Here is a 21,516-nt window from a genome sequence, read left to right as displayed (position 1 = left end):
GGATCATGGATTTGAACCCAGTGGTCTGCAGGCTGAAGTTGCCCACCTTCAGTCCACCATCCTCCTTTGGACACGGAGGGAGCTGAAGGACTTTTGTATAGCCGACTAGTGGTGCCGACCGGTCATATCAGTGCCACCACGGGAAGGCCCCCCTCTCCAGCACTGCCTGTCAGCCAAACGCGGATCATTAAGGCAGACACCCGTTTTTTTCCTAGTCTCGGTCTTCTGGAACACAACTCGGAGTATTATAGGTGGAGGGATGGGGTGGAGGGGTTTATGAATTTGAGGGTAGTGTGAGTCAGAGGAAGAACAGTCTTGATAGCGGAGGACGAGGTGACGTGGAGGCGTTCGTTCATGGCCACTCTCTCCGGAATTAAGACTTTCGGCAGCTCTGGTTGTAGATAAGATAGATACCTGTAGATAGAGATAGGTAAACAGAGACTTCAGTGGGCTTTTATATAGTATACTTTGGACTTATTAATATAAAAAAGGCGGGAAAGAAAGGTCGGCATCAAGAGGGCGGTGTGTGTGCGCAGTCTGCTGTCAACACAAGAGGGGCAGGAATGACAACTCATGGTGCAGGGAAGGTGATAGAGATTAGATTAGAAGCAACACCAGCAGTCCCATCCCGCAGACCCACACCTTCACCCGTGGCTTGTGAGTGTATTAGAAACAACACCAGCAGATCCCTTCCCGCAGACCCACACCTACACCCGTGGCTTGAGTGTATTAGATCAGAAGCAGCACCAGAAGATCCCTTCTCTAAGTCCCACTTCTACAACAGTTACTTGTAAGTGTACCCACAGTGATTCCTTCGTCCCTCTAAAAGCCATTCTGTTTGAGTGTATATTAACTGTTGTGGATTCGCAGTTATAATTAGACCATGACTGATTAGGTGGTGAAGTTTTGTCAAGGGAAGTTATTCATTTGTATCTCAGGCTCATAATTTCGTTTCTTATATACTGTAGTACGTGTTTCTTAAATTTTGTTGGGACATAAATTAATTGCAGAGGAATCGGAAACAGATGTATAATTAGAAGGTTTTCGATGAGGTGATGAGGTTTTGACAGGAGAGGTAGGTCATTCAATGCCATTCATTCTTAAAATTTCCTTTCACGTACGTCATCTCTTTAGTAGTGTTGGACTGTGTAGCAACTGTAGATGATTCGGAAACACAGTCATTTTTGTAATTGTCGGAAGAGATTATTTCGTTTTATGATGGAAGAAGCTTTTAAATTCAATAACGCCTAAATTCTAAATGGTCTTATGCATTTGCTTGGACTATGCTGTCTCTTGAATTCTGTTGACCTTTGACCCCATCAGCCCGTGTGTGTGTTTTTTTTTTTCTACCTGACGATTTTATTTAGCCTATAATTTTCCGACTGGAGTGTTTAATGTATGTATGTATGCGATCTCAGTCTGTATGTACTGTATGTATCCTTAACCTCTTCAGTATTTTGCGACTTCCTTGGCTGAATAAAACAGTGTGGTAGCAGCAAGAATAAGTCAAAATGCGTCATCGTAGTGAAGAAGTTCATTGTAAAAGTTTCAGAAATATATATATATATATATATATATATATATATATATATATATATATATATATAATTCGAGTCTGCTTTCAGATTTCTTGTCAACTCGGTTTCCTTCTGCTAAACGCGAAGGTAACTTATTTTCATGTATTTAGTGACTTCGGGGCGGATCCAGCATTTTTTAATGAATGGGGTCAAGTTTTATCGGCCGCCTTTAAAAGGCGGAGCGATAATGTTTTTGTCTGCCTGTGTGTGTGTGTGTGTGTGTGTGTGTGTGTGTGTGTGTGTGTGTGTGTTCCCATTATATCTCATGAACGGTTTGAGCAGCCAACATGAAACCTTCAGGGTATCAAGATATGGCCAGAATCTTGGAAGAGTTCGAAAATGGGCAATCGGGGTCAATGTCAAGATCACCAAAATGGGTGCCAAAGGTCAACTAGTGTTTATCGCCCGTCCTTTGAACCATCATTTCATGAACTGCTTGAGCTATCAACATGAAACTTTCAAGGTATCAAGATATGGCCTAAACCTTGGACTTGACCAACAGCATATTCTGGCTGGCCATTAGCATTCGGCTCCTGAGTGCTTTTCTTTCATCTTTTTTTTTTTTACATGAACGTGACTTGTTTTCACACACACACACACACACACACACACACACACACACACACACACACACACACACACACACACACAGGGCCGGATTTACAGTACTTGTGGGCCCTAGGCCAAACTCGTCAGTGGGCCCCCAAATTATTGTACAGGGGCCCCGTACTCCGGGCCCTATACTTATTGTAAAGAGGCCCTTATGGTTGTGAATATATTATATAAAGAAATACCTGGTGTACACTTGAAACAAAGTTATACGCTGGCACACTGTGCGACAAATTAGTTTCAGTGGGCCCCCAGATACCGGTGGGCCCCAGGCCAATGGCCTGCTTGGCCTATTGGTAAATCCGGCCCTGCGCCACACACACACACACACACACACACACACACACACACACACACACACACACACACACACACACACACAGATGAGGGGGATAAATCCAAAAACTATTAACTCCCTTTTACTACTACTACGAGAAATTTTCTGTAAGCGAAGGGAAATAGTTTAGTGATAGCGAGAATGTAGCACATAACACGTCATCGTAGTGAAGGGGTTGACTCATGATTAACACAACTCTAGCTTTTTATTCTAGGTTAGGTTTGATGTTTTAGTCAGGTGAGAGTGCTCCCTAACACCTCATCCTAGCGATTTGTTTTTGGAAATGGCAGGTCGCCTTTTTTGTCCGTTTTCTGTGCAGAGTATGGCGATATTAGAATGATTTATGTTTCACGGAAGATATACTGCGCAAAATAAGTTGCCTAGGAAGTGGTGTTAGGGAGCTTCTGTAACTGATGAGAATACGAGCCTTCGGGGATATCGTAACATGGTTTTCGTAGTGATTTATTCTTCATATTACATCTCAGTACTCTCTTGTATGTAATTGATAAAATAACTGTGTTGATAACAAAACGATGATACACACACACACACACACACACACACACACACACACACACACACACACACACACACACACACACATTAGCCAAATAAATCGCTAAGAAAATGCTAACAAAGCTTGCATGTGCCACATCACCATTAGAATTCGGCCATGAAAGAAGGTTCATGTGCTGATAAGTACTGATAAGGGACTGATGTAAGCTGATTTTTACTGATGTTATTTTTTTTTCTATACATGGATCTTTATATTACTTTTTTATTCATTTATTTATTTGCACGTCAGGCGAGTTCTGTCATCATCATCCGGACCTCCTTTCCCACCCTAGGGCAGGGTGGGGAGTAGCCATGTCCAGACAGCCCAAATTTGCCCAGTCCAATGGGCCACGCTTCCATTCACTCATCATTCAAGTCCCCGGAATCCTGGCTCTATTGGATACACCAAATGCATTCACCACGTTCTGTAGCTTCACATAAACGTATCCGATTGAGTCAGTCCGAACGCTGCCACGTTAAAAAGGGGAACCAAATCCCTGATCATGCACTTCACAACATTCATCCAGCCCACTCGATCTCTTGTCAGTCTATAGACTTAACCTCTCATTCTCACACACTCATCCACCATATCTCTCCACCTTCTCCTTGGCCTACCTCGCCTCCTACCTTCTTCAAATTCGCTCAGATATACCTTTTTCACCTCTCGATTGTTATCCATTCTCTCCACATGACCATACCATCTCAGTTACACTCTCTTCGATTCTGGTGTCTTCCTCACTCCACATCAGTCCACATCTTTCACGAATCACATTATTTCGTATCCTATCTACCCTCTGTACTCCACATACATTCCTCAGCAGTCCCATCTCCACTGCTCCTACTCTTGATTTTTCATTTTCATGCCACACCATAGTCTCACATCCTTATGTTACAGTTGGCGCTAACACTCCTTCATGTAAGCCTCGTGCAGCTGCAACACTCAAGCTTCTGTTTCTTGTCAGGGCCTTCAGTCACTTAATCAGGGCAGTAGTTTCAGAGAGCGAGTTTTATATTTATCGTTATTTATAATTTGGTTACGGTGAGAAGGGAGAGGAGGAAAGGGAGACCAAGGATGAGATAAAGAGGTGGAATGGATAGTTATTGAGAAAGTGGGTGTATGAGCTGGAGAGAGAGCAGGCAAGTGGCACAGGACTGAGTGACGTGGAGGCGATTTGTTTGAGACCACCCTTTACGCACTTCAGGCGTCTGGCAATAGATAGACAGAATTTGTACCGATGATGATGGTGGTTGTGATAATGATGATGGCGGTGATAATGATGATGATGATAGTTCTAGCTTTCTCCTTCATCATTTCCGGTTCCTACCTCACTCCATCTTGAGAAGGAAATAGTTGAGATGATGATGATGATAATGGCACTATTTCCACTACGCTTTATCATTCCTTGTTTGTGGATCCCACCTCACCTCATGTTTAAGTGGGAAAGTGGATCACATTAATGATGATGATGAAAGTGGTGGTAGTGATAGTGGTGGTGGGGAAAGTACACCAGATTTATGACGATAACGATGCGTTGTCGATCACGTGAAATGCATACCCTTCCAAGGCAGTATTATTTCGTGACATTTTCACTGTTTAACAGGTACCCGTAAGCCTCTGCGCACGTGATCTGTTGCAAATCTCTCTCCTTCACATCCTCCCCCGCAAGCAGTCACAATGCCCAACTCCACAACAGACGAGGAAGGTAAGAAACAGTGTCATTATTTCTCCATTAACGTAAAAATGAGCAAAATGCAACAGCAACAACAGTTACAACTACTACTACTACTACTATTACTACTACTACTACTACTACTATTATTACTACTACTACTACTACTACTACTACTACTACTACTGTAGTCTTTAGGTGAATGAAATCTGGCAAAATGTAGTTCTGTCACAGCAACTTGGCCCAGACTTTCGTTCTTTTGCAGCTTGTTTCACGTAGCCCAGAGGATACTCAGCATTAAGATGGAAAGAGTCAAATTTTAGGTCAAGTTGAAGTAAAAAAAGAGTATAAATATTCTCTCTCTCTCTCTCTCTCTCTCTCTCTCTCTGAGTATTATCTCGTCATTGTGATTGGTCATCCTTGAGACCTACTGTATGGGTATGTAGGCTACTACACTTTCGTTTCAGAGGAGGAAAATTTGAATTTAAAATAGACTTATCAGTTAGTGGGTTAATGGACAGGTTCTAATTGATTCATTATGAGAAATATCCCTTTTGTGAGATGCTAGGAGAGGGACGCCTTCACGCGGTGACACAGTTATACACGTACAAACGCCCCGCAACTCCCTCCCTATCATCCCAAAGAAAGATGGTAGACTGCAGGAGAAGGGCAATTTCAGCCAGCATCCCACAAGGCTTATGACTCCCCGAGGAAACTATAACAACAACAGCAACAGTCCTAAGGCAAATAAAATCTTTTGGCATTAGGGAAAAATTGAATGAAGTCAACGTATGGAAATCCCTTCATTATCTGTGTGTCTGACAATACATATCTATTCTGCCTCCAAGGTGTCTCTCTCTCTCTCTCTCTCTCTCTCTATGTCTCTCAGTCCATCTTGTTATCAAGCAAGTTTTGCCAGCTACCTTTCTGTCTGTCTGTTTGTCTACCTATCTATATGTCTATCAGTCTGTCTGTCTCCCTGTCAGTCAATGTCTGTCTGTCTTTCTGCCTGTCCAACTTTGTCAGTCAGTCTGTTTGTTTATCCAGCCATTTATCTAAAGTGCTGTCTGTCTGTATATGTCTGTCTATCAGTCAGTCAGTCAGTTCATCCATCCATCTGTCCATCCATCCACAGGTTCTCGGGTGCGGCACAAGAGGAGTGCGGGTCGCCACCTACTCCTGCTCATGTGGAAGAGCCTGCTGCTGCGACGAAGGCACTGGCTCATCACCCTCTTCGAAATACTTCTTCCCACCGCCCTATTCTCACTCATCCTCTTTCTCAGGCTCCTTCCTGACTCAGCCCTACTCCCGGTCTATCACAATGAGGTGAGTTCATGGGTGGGGATATACAGTACAGGTTATTGTATCTGTCTGCTTATCTATCTGTTCATCTGCAGCATCTGTCTTACTGAATCCTATATGACCCCTTCAGGAGTGTAGGGGCCTGGGTCTAGGCTGCATTGTTGAGACATTAAAGGTGACAGTGACCAGTCATTCATCCTTAAGTAGAAATATATGGGTAATAAATTTCTTGACCTATCAGATGTAAATTCATATGAGGTCATCTTGCTGGAGTGCCTTAACCCACTAGATCATCAGTGTCCATTTAGTTATATGGCCATGACCAAGTATAATAAATGGTTTTTTCGGACTACGATAATTTATTTAGCTTGTCACTCAGTGTAGAATCACCTGAAAGCACTACTTCAAGTGAGTAGATCATAGGTTTAAGTTTGTATTATCATAACGAAAGAGAAGTTGAATCAAGCCCCTGATTTTTGATGGGTTGTTAATGAAACCTGTAGTGAAATTGAAGTTTGTTTGGCTGCTCTGCATCACTGCTGAATGCACTGGGTGTTGTGGCATGCAGGTTAATCACACCTAATGCATACAGTTGCTCCATACATGATCGTCACAAACTGGGAACTCCACACACACACACATCATCATCTCTGAATCAACATAATGGCTGTAAGTTAGGAATGTTTCAAAAATATTCACAGCTTTTCTAAGCAACTGGTATGGTAAATTGGGTGAAACTGGCATGTCAGCTATATAGGTTGAAGTGAAGCATCCTTTTAATGGGCAATTTTTCTGTAGTTTATTGTGAATTCAGTAGGAAACAGAGACAGCTTATAATGAGGACCTGCTATAGTCAGTGATCCCCTTATATTTTATAGATAGCTTTAGAACATTAAGAATCCATTTTTGTCATTTGATGTGTGCTTCATAGTTAAAATGTTTAAGAAAGCATCTTATACCGAGGACTTGCTATTATGAATGATCTTCACAGACGTCCATATACCCACCAATGACGGAGCGGGACCTACAGCAAGAGGTGTGTAAGCAGTATGGGATATGGTATAACACCACCATGCGATGCTTCATAAGAGACAAATCCAAAGCTGACATCAGGGTCTTCTACGGGCCCCCAGGGAACTTCACACGGGCTGTATCAGAATATGTAATTGACAAACTGGAGATGCCCACTTCTGGTATGTGGTTTTGTTTGTACTGTAATTTCTGGAATTAGTTGTGTTTACCTATATGCACTTTAACTTCACCTAAAATTGCCATCTCTCCATTTTGAATACTAGTTGTACCATATTGATTAACACTCGAATAGGATGTCATTTAGGATTTAAATCTGAAGAATGATTAAAGTTTATTATTCCCTTAATGCCATTCAGTGACAAATGACTGGTTACTCTCACCTTAAATGTTTGAATCAAGTAGCCCTGGGTCCCTGGGCTCCTGAGGGCCAATAATTAAAGATGAAGAGGTAGAAAAAAAATAATGACAGTTCAGTAATATGCTCTGCTCTTTCTACTCTTAACATAGCCTAAAATTGTCTTCTATCCATCTTGAATACTGAGATGCAACAAGAGATTAACACAAAAGTATAATGCTAGTCATGAAGAAGTGGAGTGGAAAGGATGTAAAGGTATAGTCTTGTTATATTCTTCCATTGAGTTGTGTGAAATAAAGTTGCAGAAGGATGAAAATCACATGCTGCTGAGATGAGTGCAGCATGTGAAAGGAAGCATAGCCAACATCCATGTTAAAAATCTGTCATGGCTGTCAAATGTCTGTCTTGGCTGGATTAAAATCCAGACTTTGGATATTACAAATCAAGAAGCAAATGCAGTAACCTCATCACCATTGTGGCCTCTTAAAGACTTTGCATATACTTAACTATTATGCAGCCTTATTTCAACAGTTGTGAGAGATAAGGTTGGATATGTCGTCATACCCTGTGTTATCTATCATGTGTGTGTGCTTGTCTGTATCATATCTAATCTACAGTTATCAAAGTATTCTTCTCCAACCTGTTAAGCCTTTCATTAGGAACACAATTTTTTCTGTTTGTTTTTACTGGATGTACATACAGCTTTATTTAGATTGCAAGGGCCTGTTGTACTGAAGGAGCAGTGTGTTAATGTGGATGTGTTAGAAAGCATTTGGAGAAGTACCCAGAGATAGTTTGGCCATGTGGAGAGAATGGAGAATAAGAGACTGATAAGAAGAGTGTAGGCAACTGTGGTGGAGGGGGACAGGGAGACTGACGATGAGATGGAGGGATGAAGTGGAGGGATGTTTGAGAGACCGAGGTGTGAGCTGGAGAGAGAGTAGCCTGCCAGTGAAGGACAGGGTGATATATGTGGAGGTGATTTATTTGTAACCACTCCTTCCAGACTTTGAGTGTTTATTTATAAATAGATAGATCTTAATATAATCATCTTGTGTCAGTTTGAATGAAATAGAGTTGGTATTTCATGGTTGAGGGTTGAACTTAAGTAGCTTTATTCCATGTGGTGAGTTTGCCATTAAATCATTTGCCATCAGGTGAAATTACATACAAACTTTTTCTTTCATGGACAGAAGGTCAATGCAGGGTTTACTTTACTGGCAATATAGTTCATTCAACTTAACTTGCCCTAGATTTTCATCCCATTGCAGCTTATTGCATGTAGACAGTGGCAGAAAAAAAAAACCAATAATGTGGGTCTACAGAATTTCCATAACATTTTCATGATTAGCACAATATCTGAGTGTAATATATTGCCACAGTTTAGCACTGAAGATGGAAAGATGCCAGGTTCAGGGCTAGTTAAAGTGAAAAGAGTATAATTAACTCCTGGAAATAATAAGGATTATTTTTTTTATTATATTGCCACATCAAGATGATTAAATTAATCTTGATCCAGAACATGGGTCTGTGTTTCATTTGGGGACAAGAATCATAGGATAAAAGTAGCCATGATAGTTTCCCAGACTACCTAACCCATGTTGGGAATAATTCAAATATAATGAAGGTGGTGTTAATCTGTATTTATCTTGTATTGTTCTCAGGCTAGAAACGTGGTGTCAGAGCTCTTCATTTCTCTCTCTCTCTCTCTCTCTCTCTCTCTCTCTCGTGCATGCATGCACACACACACACACACACACACACACACACACACACACACACACACACACACACACACACACACACACACACACACACACCCAGGGCAGGCATCATGTACACCAGCATCATCCACACACATTATCACGTACACAGTGGGCTAGCTGAGGCAGAAAAAAAAACCAATGAACTCAGTATGATAACGCCTATCGTCCTGTGACGTAAGGGAAATACTAAAATGTGTACATACCAGCTATAACCTTACCCTCTTGAATATTTTGATATTACTTCTTCCGACCACCATTCCTTTTTCAGCTTATGGTTAACTGGAGGCATTCTGAACCCTTCACTATACACTGTAGTTTATTCATTTTTTCTTGATAGAGATTTTCGTCCATTTGCAGCCTATTTTCCATAGCTCAGTGGCAAAATGAGACAGTACTGTGGTCGTGCATCCCTCCCGTAGTACGTTTTTGTGACTAGCACCATATTCTAGTGTTAGTCTCTTGTTATAGCTCAGCATTGAGGAGGGAGAGAAAGCTTTAATATGTACGGTATAATTAAAGTGAACAGAGTTTAGAACTGAGTAAAATCATTTGAATGAAACAAGAGTGAAGTAAAGTTATCATTGTTGTGGAAGAGATAATGATTGTTCACACTTTTTCCTTGTAATGGTCAGTCTTAACACCTCGTATGATGGTGACTCCTCTGTTTTTTTTTCTTACTACTACAAGATGAATGTATGTAGATTAGTAAGGGTCTGATCAACTTATGTAGGCCCCCTCAGTCTTGTGATGTCTTTTGTAGTTTAATCTGGCTATCTTTAAGCTATTTTATTCTGCATAAGAAGAGTTGCCTTCTTGTGAAAGGGTTAATGAAGGCTATATCTAACCCCTAAAGTCTATATCTAATCTCTCCAGTACCCAAAATCTCTCCTGGACCTGAATTCTGATTGGTTATGGAGGTTTTCCAGCACCTTTTCTTTAGCGATGGATTTCTGGATATGACTGGTTAATATTAAAAGGATTTATATAACACAGAATTGGACAATAAGGTGTAGTAAGCAAAGTATTGTAAGTCATGTAGGAAAAGGTGTTAGGAAGTTTTCTTTACCAGCGAGAATACCACCACTTGTCAGAAGAAAATCATCTGGGGCTAGCAAAAATGAAATGAGAATTATTGTAAATCACCAGATTCAAGGGGTTAAGCACTCAAGGAATGTGACCACCTTTGTATCTTATTCACTTACCTGCCAGATATTTATTAAGTTTCAAATACACCTCTTGTAATGAAAGAATTAATGCCTTAAATAGAATGACCATTTTTGTAGTACATAATGCTACTACTGTAGATGATTTTATACTGCTTACAAGAGCCTGCTGATGGTGAAGAGGTTATTGAAGGCTGTATTGTCTGACCTCCCATGTTTAAAAGTCATGTGTGAGATAATTAACTTCTCCATTCATTTTCATAATCTGTCTGCATTACAGTACAGTGCTTCCATGATTATTCGGACGTCCATTATCCAAACAATCCTTTATCCAGACGCTATGATCTAGCTATTTGAAACCATTATTTGTACATTTTTCCATTTTATCCTAAGAAACTGCTTGCTTTCAGGAGGAGATTATGGCCGTGCAAACACTTTCATCTGGCCAGGCTGGTTTTTTCATGTTTTTTAAATGTCACTCAAGGGTATGATCCTACAGTGGTGATTACTTGTTTGTGGTTGATGGGTCTGCTTGACTATGGTACAGTAATTGCTTGGCTGAGGTTTATAGGTATGGTTGACTGGATAGACTAGCGTAAAACACCAGGAAGAAGTGTTGTACAATGTGCAGTAGTGGCCTTTACATTGGCTTTCAAAGTTAGGGTATGTATGAAGGGGGGCCAAGGGAGAAGTCCATTATCCAGACAGATCCACTATCCAGACATGCCTTTGGCTCTATTACGTCGGATAATCGAGGAATTACTGTTTCTCTAGTACCAGATACCTAAATCTCTGAGGTGTTGACCATGAACAGATTATCCTCATGCCACCCTATCCATCACCATTAAACTGCTCTTCAACTTATGCCACCCTCATATGTATCTTCCCCCCCCCCTGTGTTTCACCACATCCTTAGTTTCCCCCTCCCCTGCAAACTTACTCACTTGCATTCTTCTTATCAGCCTCATTTGCCATCTCTCCTCATGACCAAACCATCTTAGGGCACTTTTTACTTGTATTGGATTGATCTGTTGTTCATTGTCCTAAAAGCTGTCAAGTGTTATTATATTCCACTCCTTTTCCAGCCCTAAAAGTCATGAATGAGAATACAGTATATGAAACCCTTTAATCGTGGAGACATACTTTTTAATGTGTTGTTGAAACAACTAATGGGCAGTTTTTATTTTATTTATTTTTTCCAGCTCAGGAAGTGCCTCTTATATTGAGTTAAAGCTTTGTCTAACCCTTCCAGTTGAAGAAGTCTGTCCTAGGTTGAATAATATCAACAGGTGGTAGCAAAAGTTAAATAAAAAAGACATTCCTTGGCTCAGTTAAAAACCAGAAGTTGTCATATTACAGATTCTCAATTTATGAGTTCAGGTCTGTTAATGTTTCTCTGTTTGTTTTCCAGTCTTAACAGCAGTTAACTCCAATGAAGAGATAGATGACCTGGTGAAGCAATCATACTTTGCAGCCAACAAGAGCCAGGACCCCTACTACATCGCACTCTTCTTTAACCAGGACAACCCCGATTCACCCCCACACCACCTGAACTATGACCTTGGCATCAGCGGGGTATCATGGTCAACCGAGGCACTTTACCCATTTACGCAGACTGCTGGTCCAGGCTTTGGCAATGAAAGTGAGTTGAGAAGGGGAGGGGGAGAGAGAGAGAGAGAGTAAAAATTACTATAGTAGGAAGAAACTAAGGCATGTTAATGATGAAAATAGTGGTAATGCAGTGTTGAAAAGGTTGTGGGATTACCCATGAATACTAAGGACCAGAAAAAGTAGCTGCTAAGATTTGAAAGGGCGCAAAAAAAAAGATCTACCAGTAGCTATTTTATCTCTGTCTGTCTGTCTGTCTGTCTGTCTATACTGTATACTGTGTCAGTTTATCTGTATGTCTGTAGCCACACATCCTACTCCCAGAAGGGGTGGCCATATATGCTAAATTGCCTTCTGTCACCCTGTCCTCTGCCATAAAGCTTTTAATTGTTTATGTCTTAAATTTTTGCACCAATGTTTTAACCTGGTAGCTGAGAGAATATACTTATCCTACAGGTATATGTGAAACCATCTGTAAAGAAAGTACACAATACAAAAAAGAAGTTATGACAATAAACATGTGCAGATAATTTTCCTCATAAATGGAGCCAGGATTCCAGAAATTTCGGTTGTGTGTGGGTGATTGTACAGTATAGCCCTTTTCGTTGGAAATGTTGTTCGATAGTTCTCCCACTTTATACATTTACTTTCTTGTTACTTGGATTCTTGTATGCATATTCTTTCATTTTATCTTGATCTTTTCTAACCCCTTGTTCATATGAGAGTTTGGGTTGGGATGATGATGCTGAGGATGATAATTAATTTTAATCTTTTGTGTATACCCTGACCAGCTTACATTGAGCAAGGATTTGCACTGATTCAGAGTCTGGTGGATCGCTTTTACATCTCACATCTAACTGGCAACTTCTCCTATATGGACAACTATATGGTGAGATCAGGTTCAGATTCACAAATGAACTTATAATCTCATCCCTCTTGTAAGTATGCTCTGTCTTCTGAGATAACAAGATACGCAGTTAGCAAATCATAGTTTTGGTGGAGTTTATTCTAAGTTTGTTTGTAGTTCTTGAAATAGGTATAGTCAGATCTGGGTTGGCACAATTTAATTGTTTTATATTTGCCTATGAGGTGAAGCCAGGATTAAGTCACATTCAGCAAGCACATGGTATGAATGTGGCCTTTGACAGTGTGTGAATGGTTGTGTGGGCTGTTTTACTGAGTACACTGCTTGATGTTTTTTTTTAAATTTCAAAATTCTCCTTGCATCATGTCTTAGGAGGTTAAGATGTACCTCTACCCTCTTAATATGATAATGATTATGAAGTTGAGTATTTTTTCCTTCACAGTACGAGGTTGAGACATACCCTTACCCACCCTATTATGACGACAACGGTTTCAGTCAGCTTTACGGGACCCTCCTGCCCTCATATGTGGTGCTGTCCTTTCTTCTGCTTTCACCCAGCCTTATCAAGAGTGTTGTGCATGAGAAGGAAACGGGTGTGAGGGTAAGTGAAGGAAGGATATTGAAGGAAAAAAGAAGGAAAGTGTGTACAAATTTACCTAATTGTGATATACAGGAAATGAGCTACGCTCGTAGGGTCCCGTCTCTGTTTCTCAGTAAGTCAAATTTAGCTTTAAACTTGTTTAAGTTTTTAGACTGGACAATCTCTTTGTCCAGGTTATTCCACTGGTCTGTACATCTATAAGGAAAACTATATTTCTTGATATCCTTCAAGCAGCTTTGTTTCTTCAGTTTCATCCCGTGTCCTCATGTTACTCTTTTATCCCATTAGAACAGATCTTCTTTGTCAATTTTATCTACTCCCATCATGGTCCTGAACACTGCAATCATGTCGCCTCTCTTTCTCCTTTCTTCTAAGGAGGGCAAATCCAGCTTTTCCAGCCTCTCTCTGTACGACAGATCTGCCAGACTGGGGACCATCTTGGTTGCTGTTCTTTGTGTTCTCTCAATCTTGATTATATCTTTCTTTTTGTGTGGGGACCACACTACTGCTGCATATTCCAACCTGGGGCGAATCATGGCCACTATCAATTTTTGCATCATCTCATCCATATAATGAAAAGCTACTCTTATAGTAGTCAGGAGTTTATACGTCTCTCTAACTGTCTTGTTAATGTGTTTTTCAGGTGATGAACTGTCCTGGACCAGCACACCCAAATCTTTCTCTTCTCTCGCTTTTGTGATTGGTTCATTACCCATCAAATAATTCAGTGATGGCGTCTTGGTACTTTTACCCATTTCCAATATTTTACATTTCTTTGCACTGAATTTCATTTCCCACATCCGGCTCCATTCGTGTATCCTATCCAGATCCTCCTGCAGCATTTTGCAATCCTCCTCAACCTCTACCTTCCTCATGATCTTTGCATCATCAGCAAACTGACTTGCATAACTGTTCACTCCAGCTACCATATCATTTACCTAAATCAGGAACATTACTGGCACCAACACCGAGCCCTGTGGGACTCCACTTGTTACTTCCCTCCATCCAGACATTCAGTCATTCATTCATTGCCAGACACCATGTATCCCAAACGGGGTGGCCAAGGGCTTAGAGTTAATTGTTTTACTGGGAGGGGCACTAATCCTCCACCAACCCCACTTGACACGTAGTCTTATCCTTTATTACTGTCCTCATTTGTCTGTCTCTCAAAAAGTCTCTCATCCATTCTAAGAGGCTCCCCTTCAGTCCTCCTATATGCTCTAGTTTCCACATTAGTCTCTTATGGGGTACCTTGTCAAAGGCCTTCTCCAGATCTATATACACACAATCCACCCAACCTTCTCTTTCCTGAAGCACGTCAATCACTCTTGAGTAAAAACTCAACAAGTTGGAAACACATGACCTTCCACTCCTAAATACAAACTGACTATCAGCCAAAATATTCATCTCTTCCAGATATTTTATCCATCTATCTTTCAGAATTCTTTCACACAATTTAGTGACCATGCTGGTTAGGGACACTGGTCTATAATTCAGAGGTTCTTCCTTGTTTCCTCCCTTATAAATTGGTACCACATTTGCCATCTTCCATTCTTGAGGCACTTTCCCCTCTTCCAGAGAACACACAATTAAACTGTGAATCTTATCTGCCAGTTGTTCTCTGCATTCCTTCAGTACCCAATTAGAGATTCCATCTGGTCCTGGGGGTTTCCTTACATCTTGAGTTTCTAGTAGTTTTATACACTTCCTGTACTTCCACTTTTATATCTTTTATCAGTACATTTCTAGTCACTACCTCCACTTCCACAAACTCCTTTTCATTAGTGAAAACTGACTGGAAACGTTTGTTCATTATTTCTGCTTGCATTGCCGCATCCTTATAGACCTCTCCTTCTACTTTCAGTTTGGTGATTCCTTCCTTTTGTTTCAGTTTGCCATTAACAAATCTATAAAACAGTTTGGGTTCATCCTTACATTTGTCTATTATACCTTTTTCAAAATTCCTTTCTTCTTCTCTGCGTATTCTTGTGTATTCATTTCTAGTTCTTTTATATTCTTCCTTTGTTCTGTTGTTACCTCTCTTTCTCAAATTTTTACACGCCGTGTCTCTCCCTTTTTTTGCTATCATACACCTTTTATTAAACCACTCTTTTTTCCTGTTTTCTTTCCCCATTACTCTTGGCACAAATTTTTCCACTCCCGAATTATACAGGTCTAGAAAAATATCCCACTTCGTCTGTATCTCTGTTGTTACTCTGAATTTTCTCCAATCTGCATTTTCAAAAAATTTTCTCAATCCTGTAAAGTTTGCTTTCCCAAAGTTGTACCTTCCCTGTCTATAAAGCTTGTCTCTTGGCTCCACGTTCCCTGTTATCATCTGGAACTCAATGACCACGTGATCACTTTTTCCAATAGGACACTGATATTTCAAGGATTCTGTTACATCGGGTTCTTTGGTAAACAGTAAGTCTAGTCTTGCTGGTGTGTCCTCACCTCGGAACTTTGTCTCTTCTTTGACCCATTGCGTCATCACATTGTTCATTGCTATATTTAATAACATAGTGCCCCACGACTCCTCGCCGCCTCCTGAGTCCCATTCCTCCCAGTTCACCTCTTTACAATTGAAGTCGCCCATTAAAATTATATTGTTGCTTTTCTCAATCAGTTTCTGTAAATAACATGCCATGTCTGACAGCATTTCCTGGTATTCATCATCACTCCATGCTCTTGTCTTAGGGGAAACATACACTACTGCCATATCTCACTAGTTATTCTCTCCAGTTTCTAATTTCATATTTATCACTTCGGCCCTGCCTTCTCCCATTTCCACGGTATCTACATTTATGTTGTTCTTCACTGCTATCATCACTCCTCCTCCTGTTTTTTCTTTTCTGTCTCTTCTCCACAGTTTGTATTTACCATCTCCCATATGAACATCAATATCTTCTCTTAACTTGGTCTCTACAAAGCACATAACGTCAGGTTCATGTATCCTCAAAAGATCGTTGATTTCTAACCTTGCCGATATAAACCATCAACATTAGTATATGCCACCTTCCAGTGATTTTTGATGTTTTCTATACCCTCTTTTCTCCTTCTCTCCACCGGTACCACTTCCTTAACTTCTGATCCATGACTCTCCAATAACACACTGTCTTCTTTTCCTCCGTTCTCTGTTCGTTTTTTACCTTTACTTCCTTTACCAAGTCCTTTATTTTAGCACTTTCTTCCTCATTTGCATCTCTCCTTATCCACACATTTTTAAACCCTCCCTTGTCCGATAGTTTCCATGTTCTACTGATAATTTCATTAACTGTTGCTTGGGACTTAAACTTTACCTTCAGTGGCCATGCCCCTCCTTCCTCATACTTTCCCAACCATCATCTAATCCTACGTTGCCCCATGAGGAGCATAGGAGCCTGGGGCTAAGCAAGTTGGTCCTGGCATTTAAGATGAGAGTGACCAGCCTCACTCATCCCTGAGTGGCATTACATGAGCAGTAAACCCCAACCAGCCCTTGGATATAAACCTTCACCGGCTCAATCCGATTGGAGCACCGTTATTACCCACTAAACCACCAGGCACCAAAATTTGGTTATATGGTTACCACCCAGCGTAGTAAATGGTTTCATGGTGTACAGGAAACCATTTGGCTTGTCACTCAATGTAGAGTCACCCACAGGCAGAAAGAAGAGGAAAGAATGAAGGAAAGAAAGACACAAGAGGGAGTGCAAAGTCACCTGCAGGCAGAAGAAAGAGGAAAGAATGAAGGAAAGAAAGACAGAAGAGAATGGATGGAAAGAAGGATGGAGGAGAGGAAAGGGCAGACACCTGAGAGCAGCACTACATCGAGTAAGTGGATGGTGATTGCCCCCACCTACCACATGTGTGTGTATTTACCTAGTTGTATTTACTTAGTTGTGATGTGCAGGAAATGTGCTACACTCATGGGGTCCCATCTCCGTGTCTCAACCAGTCAAACGTTTACTTTAAACTCATTTAAGTTCTTGGACTGAACAATCCCTTTGTCTGGGCTATTCCACTGGTCACTGCATTTAGATGGAAAACTGTATTTCTTGATATCCTTCAGGCAACTTGTCTTTTTCAATATCTTTCCAGGTCCTTTTGTTGCCCCCCATCCCATACAAACAGATCTTATTTGTCAATTTTGTCTACTCCTGTCATGGCCCTGAACACTGCAATCATGTTGCTCCTCTCTCTTCTTTCTACTAAGAAAGGCAAACCTAGCTTTTCTTGTCTTTCCTTGAATGATAGATCTGCCAGGCTAGGGACTATCTTGGTTGCTGCTCTTTGTATTCTCTTGATCTTGTTTATATCTTTCTTTTTGTGCAGGGACCACTCCATTGCTGCATATTCCAACCTGGGGCAGATCATAGCCACTATAAATTTTTCATCATGTCCTCATCCATACATTGAAATGCCACTCTTATGTTTGTCGAGAGCTTACATGGTATTGTACAGTATATGTCTCTCTGACAGTCTTGTTAATGTGTTTTTTGGGTGACATTTTCCTGGATCAACACTCCCAGGTCCATCTCTTTTCATGCATTTGTGATTGGTTCCTTTCCCATCGAGCAGTTGAGTGTTGGGCTCTTTGTACTTTTACCTATTTCCAATATTTTTCTTTTTTTTGCATTGAATGTCATTTCCCACATCCGGCTCCACTTGTAATTCCTGTCCAGATCATCCTGCAGCATTTACAGTCTTCATCAACTTCTGCTCTCCTGATGATCTTCACATCATCAGCAAACAGACTTGCATAACTGTTCATTCCATCTATCATATCGTTTATGTAAATCAGGAACATTACAGGTGTTAGCACCGAGCCCTGTGGGATTCCGTTTGTTACTTCCTTCCATCCAGACATCCTGTCTTTTATTACTGTCCTTTGTCTGTCCCTCAAGAAGTCTCTCATCCATCCTAAGAGGTTCCCCTTCAGTCCTCCTATGTGTTCCAATTTCCACACAAGTCGCTTGTGGGGCACCTTGTAAAAGGCTTTCTCCAAATCTAAATACACAGTCCACCCAACTATCTCTCTCCTGTAGCATGTCTGTCACCCTTGAGTAGAAGCTCAACAAGTGAGTGTGCGTGTGTGTGTGTGCGTGTGTGTGTGTGTGTGTGTGTGTGTGTGTGTGTGTGTGTGTGTGTGTGTGTGTGTGTGTGTGTGTGTGTGGAGAGATAGTCAGGTGCCAAGGGTGGAAGGAAGGATGGAGGGAAGAGGAGAGCATGGTGCATGAGAAGGAAGCAGGTATAAGGGTCAATGAAGGGAAGGTATTGAAGGAAATAAGGAAGGAGAGGAGGGGTGTGTGCATGAGAAGGAGGAAGAGAAAGTGTAGTGCATGAGATGAATTGAAGGAAGGAAAGAGAGAATGAGAGTAAGGTGGATGAAAAGGAAGGAGAAAGTGAATGGTACACGAGAAGGAACAGACATAAGGATAAGTGAACGACCCATTTCACAGAATATTCTGTTTGGTGGTGTTTCAGCTTTTCTGCTTTCCTTTTCCATTTCTTGGATCTTCTTACACCATACATTTGTGGAAAAGTGGCTGCTGCTGATGATGATATTATCTTTTCTTTCACTGATATGTTTATCTGTGTCAGTTTATCCATCCACAAATGTGTCTATCACTGTATCTATGTCCATTAATCTTTTCATGTTTCTTTTCGTATCTGTCCACTTATCCATTCACACATCCACCTATCACTCACTCTTCAGGAATTAGTTCGTCTGATGGGCATGAACCGGTGGCTGATGTGGGGTGGGTGGTTCCTGCATGGACTGGCAGTGGTTCTGATTGTTGTCACTGTCATCACCATCATGATCACTGTCGGCCTTCATGGTGAAAGTGGCTGGATCCCACCCATACTCAACTACAGTGACCCCTTCTACGTGTGGGTCATGTTGACACTGTATGGAATATCCTCTGTAGCCTTCTGTCTTACCATCGCCACCCTCTTCAGTAGACGTGAGTACACAGAGAGAGGGAGGGTGTGTGTGAGAAAGTGGAGTGTCTCTTTAATTTTATACATATAGCATCATCCAGAGAATGGCATAATATTTTTTATTGTTATTGCTACTGTCAGTTGATTATGCAGTACTTAATGTATCAGAGGGTAATTACATGAAGAGGCCAGAAAATCTCTACATCTTTGTATATTGCCAAGACCCTGAAAGTCTTCATCAGGCTAATCTTGCATTACCTTCCATACTCTTTTGTCCACCTCCATGTCACTCATCCTAATCATTTTCCCCTTCACCTGCCCTCTGTAGTCCCTTGTCCCTCACTTATTCATCTCCCCTCAGTCTTCTATTGTGCTCTCCTTCTCTTATAACTGCGTCTAGAATGTACGTGTTTCTCTTAGTATTGAGACTAGATTACCTCATTGGCACTTTAAGCTTTGTATGGTCTGAGTATCCTTGTAACTCTCCACTTTCTCTCCATCAGCTGCCCTTGCCACAACCATAGGATCTGATACATTTCCTTGTTGCCTTCAGTTTCCCCTCTGATTATTATCTCTTCCCGCATTCTCCCTCACTGACCCCTCTCCCTTCTATCTTCTTCCAATAATTGCTCATCTTTCAACTATGCCAATATGCCAATCTTTTTAAATGTTTTTGTGACTAGGGAACTTTAAATAGTAAGACCAGATGGCCTGACTGGGACTGTAAAATTTGTGTAGTGCGTGTATTTACTTATTCATTTCCCCTTATTCTTCCCTTCAGCTACCCTGGCAACGACCCTGGGAATCCTGCTATGGCTGATCTCATACTACCTTCCCAACACCTTCATCTTCTTCCGCTACGACAAGCAAGGACTCGCTGTCAAATTGCTGGCATGTCTCCTCCCCAACATGGCTATGACCCTGGGCTTTAGGGTCTTGGCTATGTTTGAGGGCAGAGGTGAGAGAGAGAGAGAAATAAAAAAGGAAGGATAAGGAAAGTATTATGAGAGGGAAAAAAAGAGAGAATAAAAGATCATCTTAGAGAAACAGAAAGAGAAAGAGAGAGAGAAGAAGGGAAAGGAAAGCATGATAATGGAGAGTGAAAGAGAGAATAAAAAGGGGAGCATCTTATTGGCTGACAGACAGAGACATAGACAGAGTGAGTATGTGTCTTTCCATGCCTGCTTAATCCAACTTAACCTGTTCCCCACCTCCTCTCCCTTGCAAGCCCTGGGAGTGCAGTGGAATGACCTGTGGAGCACTGGCAACCACCGTGATGAGCTTACCCCAGCCCTGGTACTCATTATGCTCACTGTGGACATCCTCCTGTACTGCCTCATTATCTGGTACGTGGATCAAGTCAGCCCTGGAACGTATGGAGTTGCTGCACCGTGGTATTTCCCGTTTCAGGTAGATTGGCTTGGAAATTATTTTTAGTATGGTTTCAGCTTATGTTAATCCCTTGAATACAATACTGTCTATAGATGTTTTATTATTTTTTCATTCAGTTTTACTAACTTCCTTACACTGCATCTCTACACCTTCATTTAGTATGTCCATCAACTGTCATCTTGGCCTTCCTCACCTACCCACACACTTTCCCATATATACACTTTTCACCACTTTATCTGTATATGATATGCTTTCTCTGTGTGGCCATTATGATAATGATAAAGCCACAAGGACAGTCACCAACATCATCCTCATTCCCACCATTGTGCAGAAAAGTTATTGGTGTGGTGCCCCTGCATCTGAGAGCTTAGAAACTGAGGAGATGGCCAGTGAGCGTCGCCAGTACTTTGAAGATGAGCCAGAGGGACTCAGACCTGGCATTGTTATAAGGAATCTCAGGTGGGTGGTGAAAGGGTTAAGCCTTCTGTATCACTTGAATTATTATTTACATTAATACAATTTGTCAAGGTTTGGGTCTACCTCCTATATAACACATTACTGCCTCATTGGCTCAGGACTCTATGTAAGAGATAATGTGAAGTGCATATACTTGAATAAAAACTAACTGTACCAAAAAGCTACATGTAGATGGCTAGGCTTGTGAGGTAGAACAAGAATTCTGGAGGCTTGAATGGTGTGCAAATGAGTGTCTAACCCATTTCAGTGGTCATATTTCTTCCTTTTTTTGTGCATTCTCTT

General features: G+C 41.2%; 1 protein-coding gene across 1 annotated transcript in view; it reads left to right on the top strand.

Annotated features, from left to right (window-relative positions):
• The first annotated feature begins 563 nt into the window (after nucleotides 1–563).
• Nucleotides 564–21,516, top strand: part of LOC145393532 (phospholipid-transporting ATPase ABCA3-like) — a 38,343-nt gene continuing 17,390 nt past the window's right edge. Inside the window, exons 1-11 of the mRNA XM_080267683.1 lie at nucleotides 564–790; nucleotides 2,425–2,482; nucleotides 5,841–6,074; nucleotides 7,042–7,243; nucleotides 11,778–12,008; nucleotides 12,766–12,863; nucleotides 13,282–13,440; nucleotides 19,139–19,388; nucleotides 20,147–20,323; nucleotides 20,594–20,775; nucleotides 21,089–21,216. Of these exons, the coding sequence (XP_080123809.1) occupies nucleotides 564–790; nucleotides 2,425–2,482; nucleotides 5,841–6,074; nucleotides 7,042–7,243; nucleotides 11,778–12,008; nucleotides 12,766–12,863; nucleotides 13,282–13,440; nucleotides 19,139–19,388; nucleotides 20,147–20,323; nucleotides 20,594–20,775; nucleotides 21,089–21,216 (1,946 nt within the window). The remainder of the gene's footprint in view (nucleotides 791–2,424; nucleotides 2,483–5,840; nucleotides 6,075–7,041; nucleotides 7,244–11,777; nucleotides 12,009–12,765; nucleotides 12,864–13,281; nucleotides 13,441–19,138; nucleotides 19,389–20,146; nucleotides 20,324–20,593; nucleotides 20,776–21,088; nucleotides 21,217–21,516) is intronic.

Source organism: Coenobita brevimanus, chromosome 24 (assembly GCF_032717465.1).
Source record: "Coenobita brevimanus isolate Jiangsu-jjx chromosome 24, ASM3271746v2, whole genome shotgun sequence".
Lineage (NCBI taxonomy): Eukaryota > Metazoa > Arthropoda > Malacostraca > Decapoda > Coenobitidae > Coenobita > Coenobita brevimanus.
This window is presented reverse-complemented; position numbering and strand designations above follow the sequence as displayed.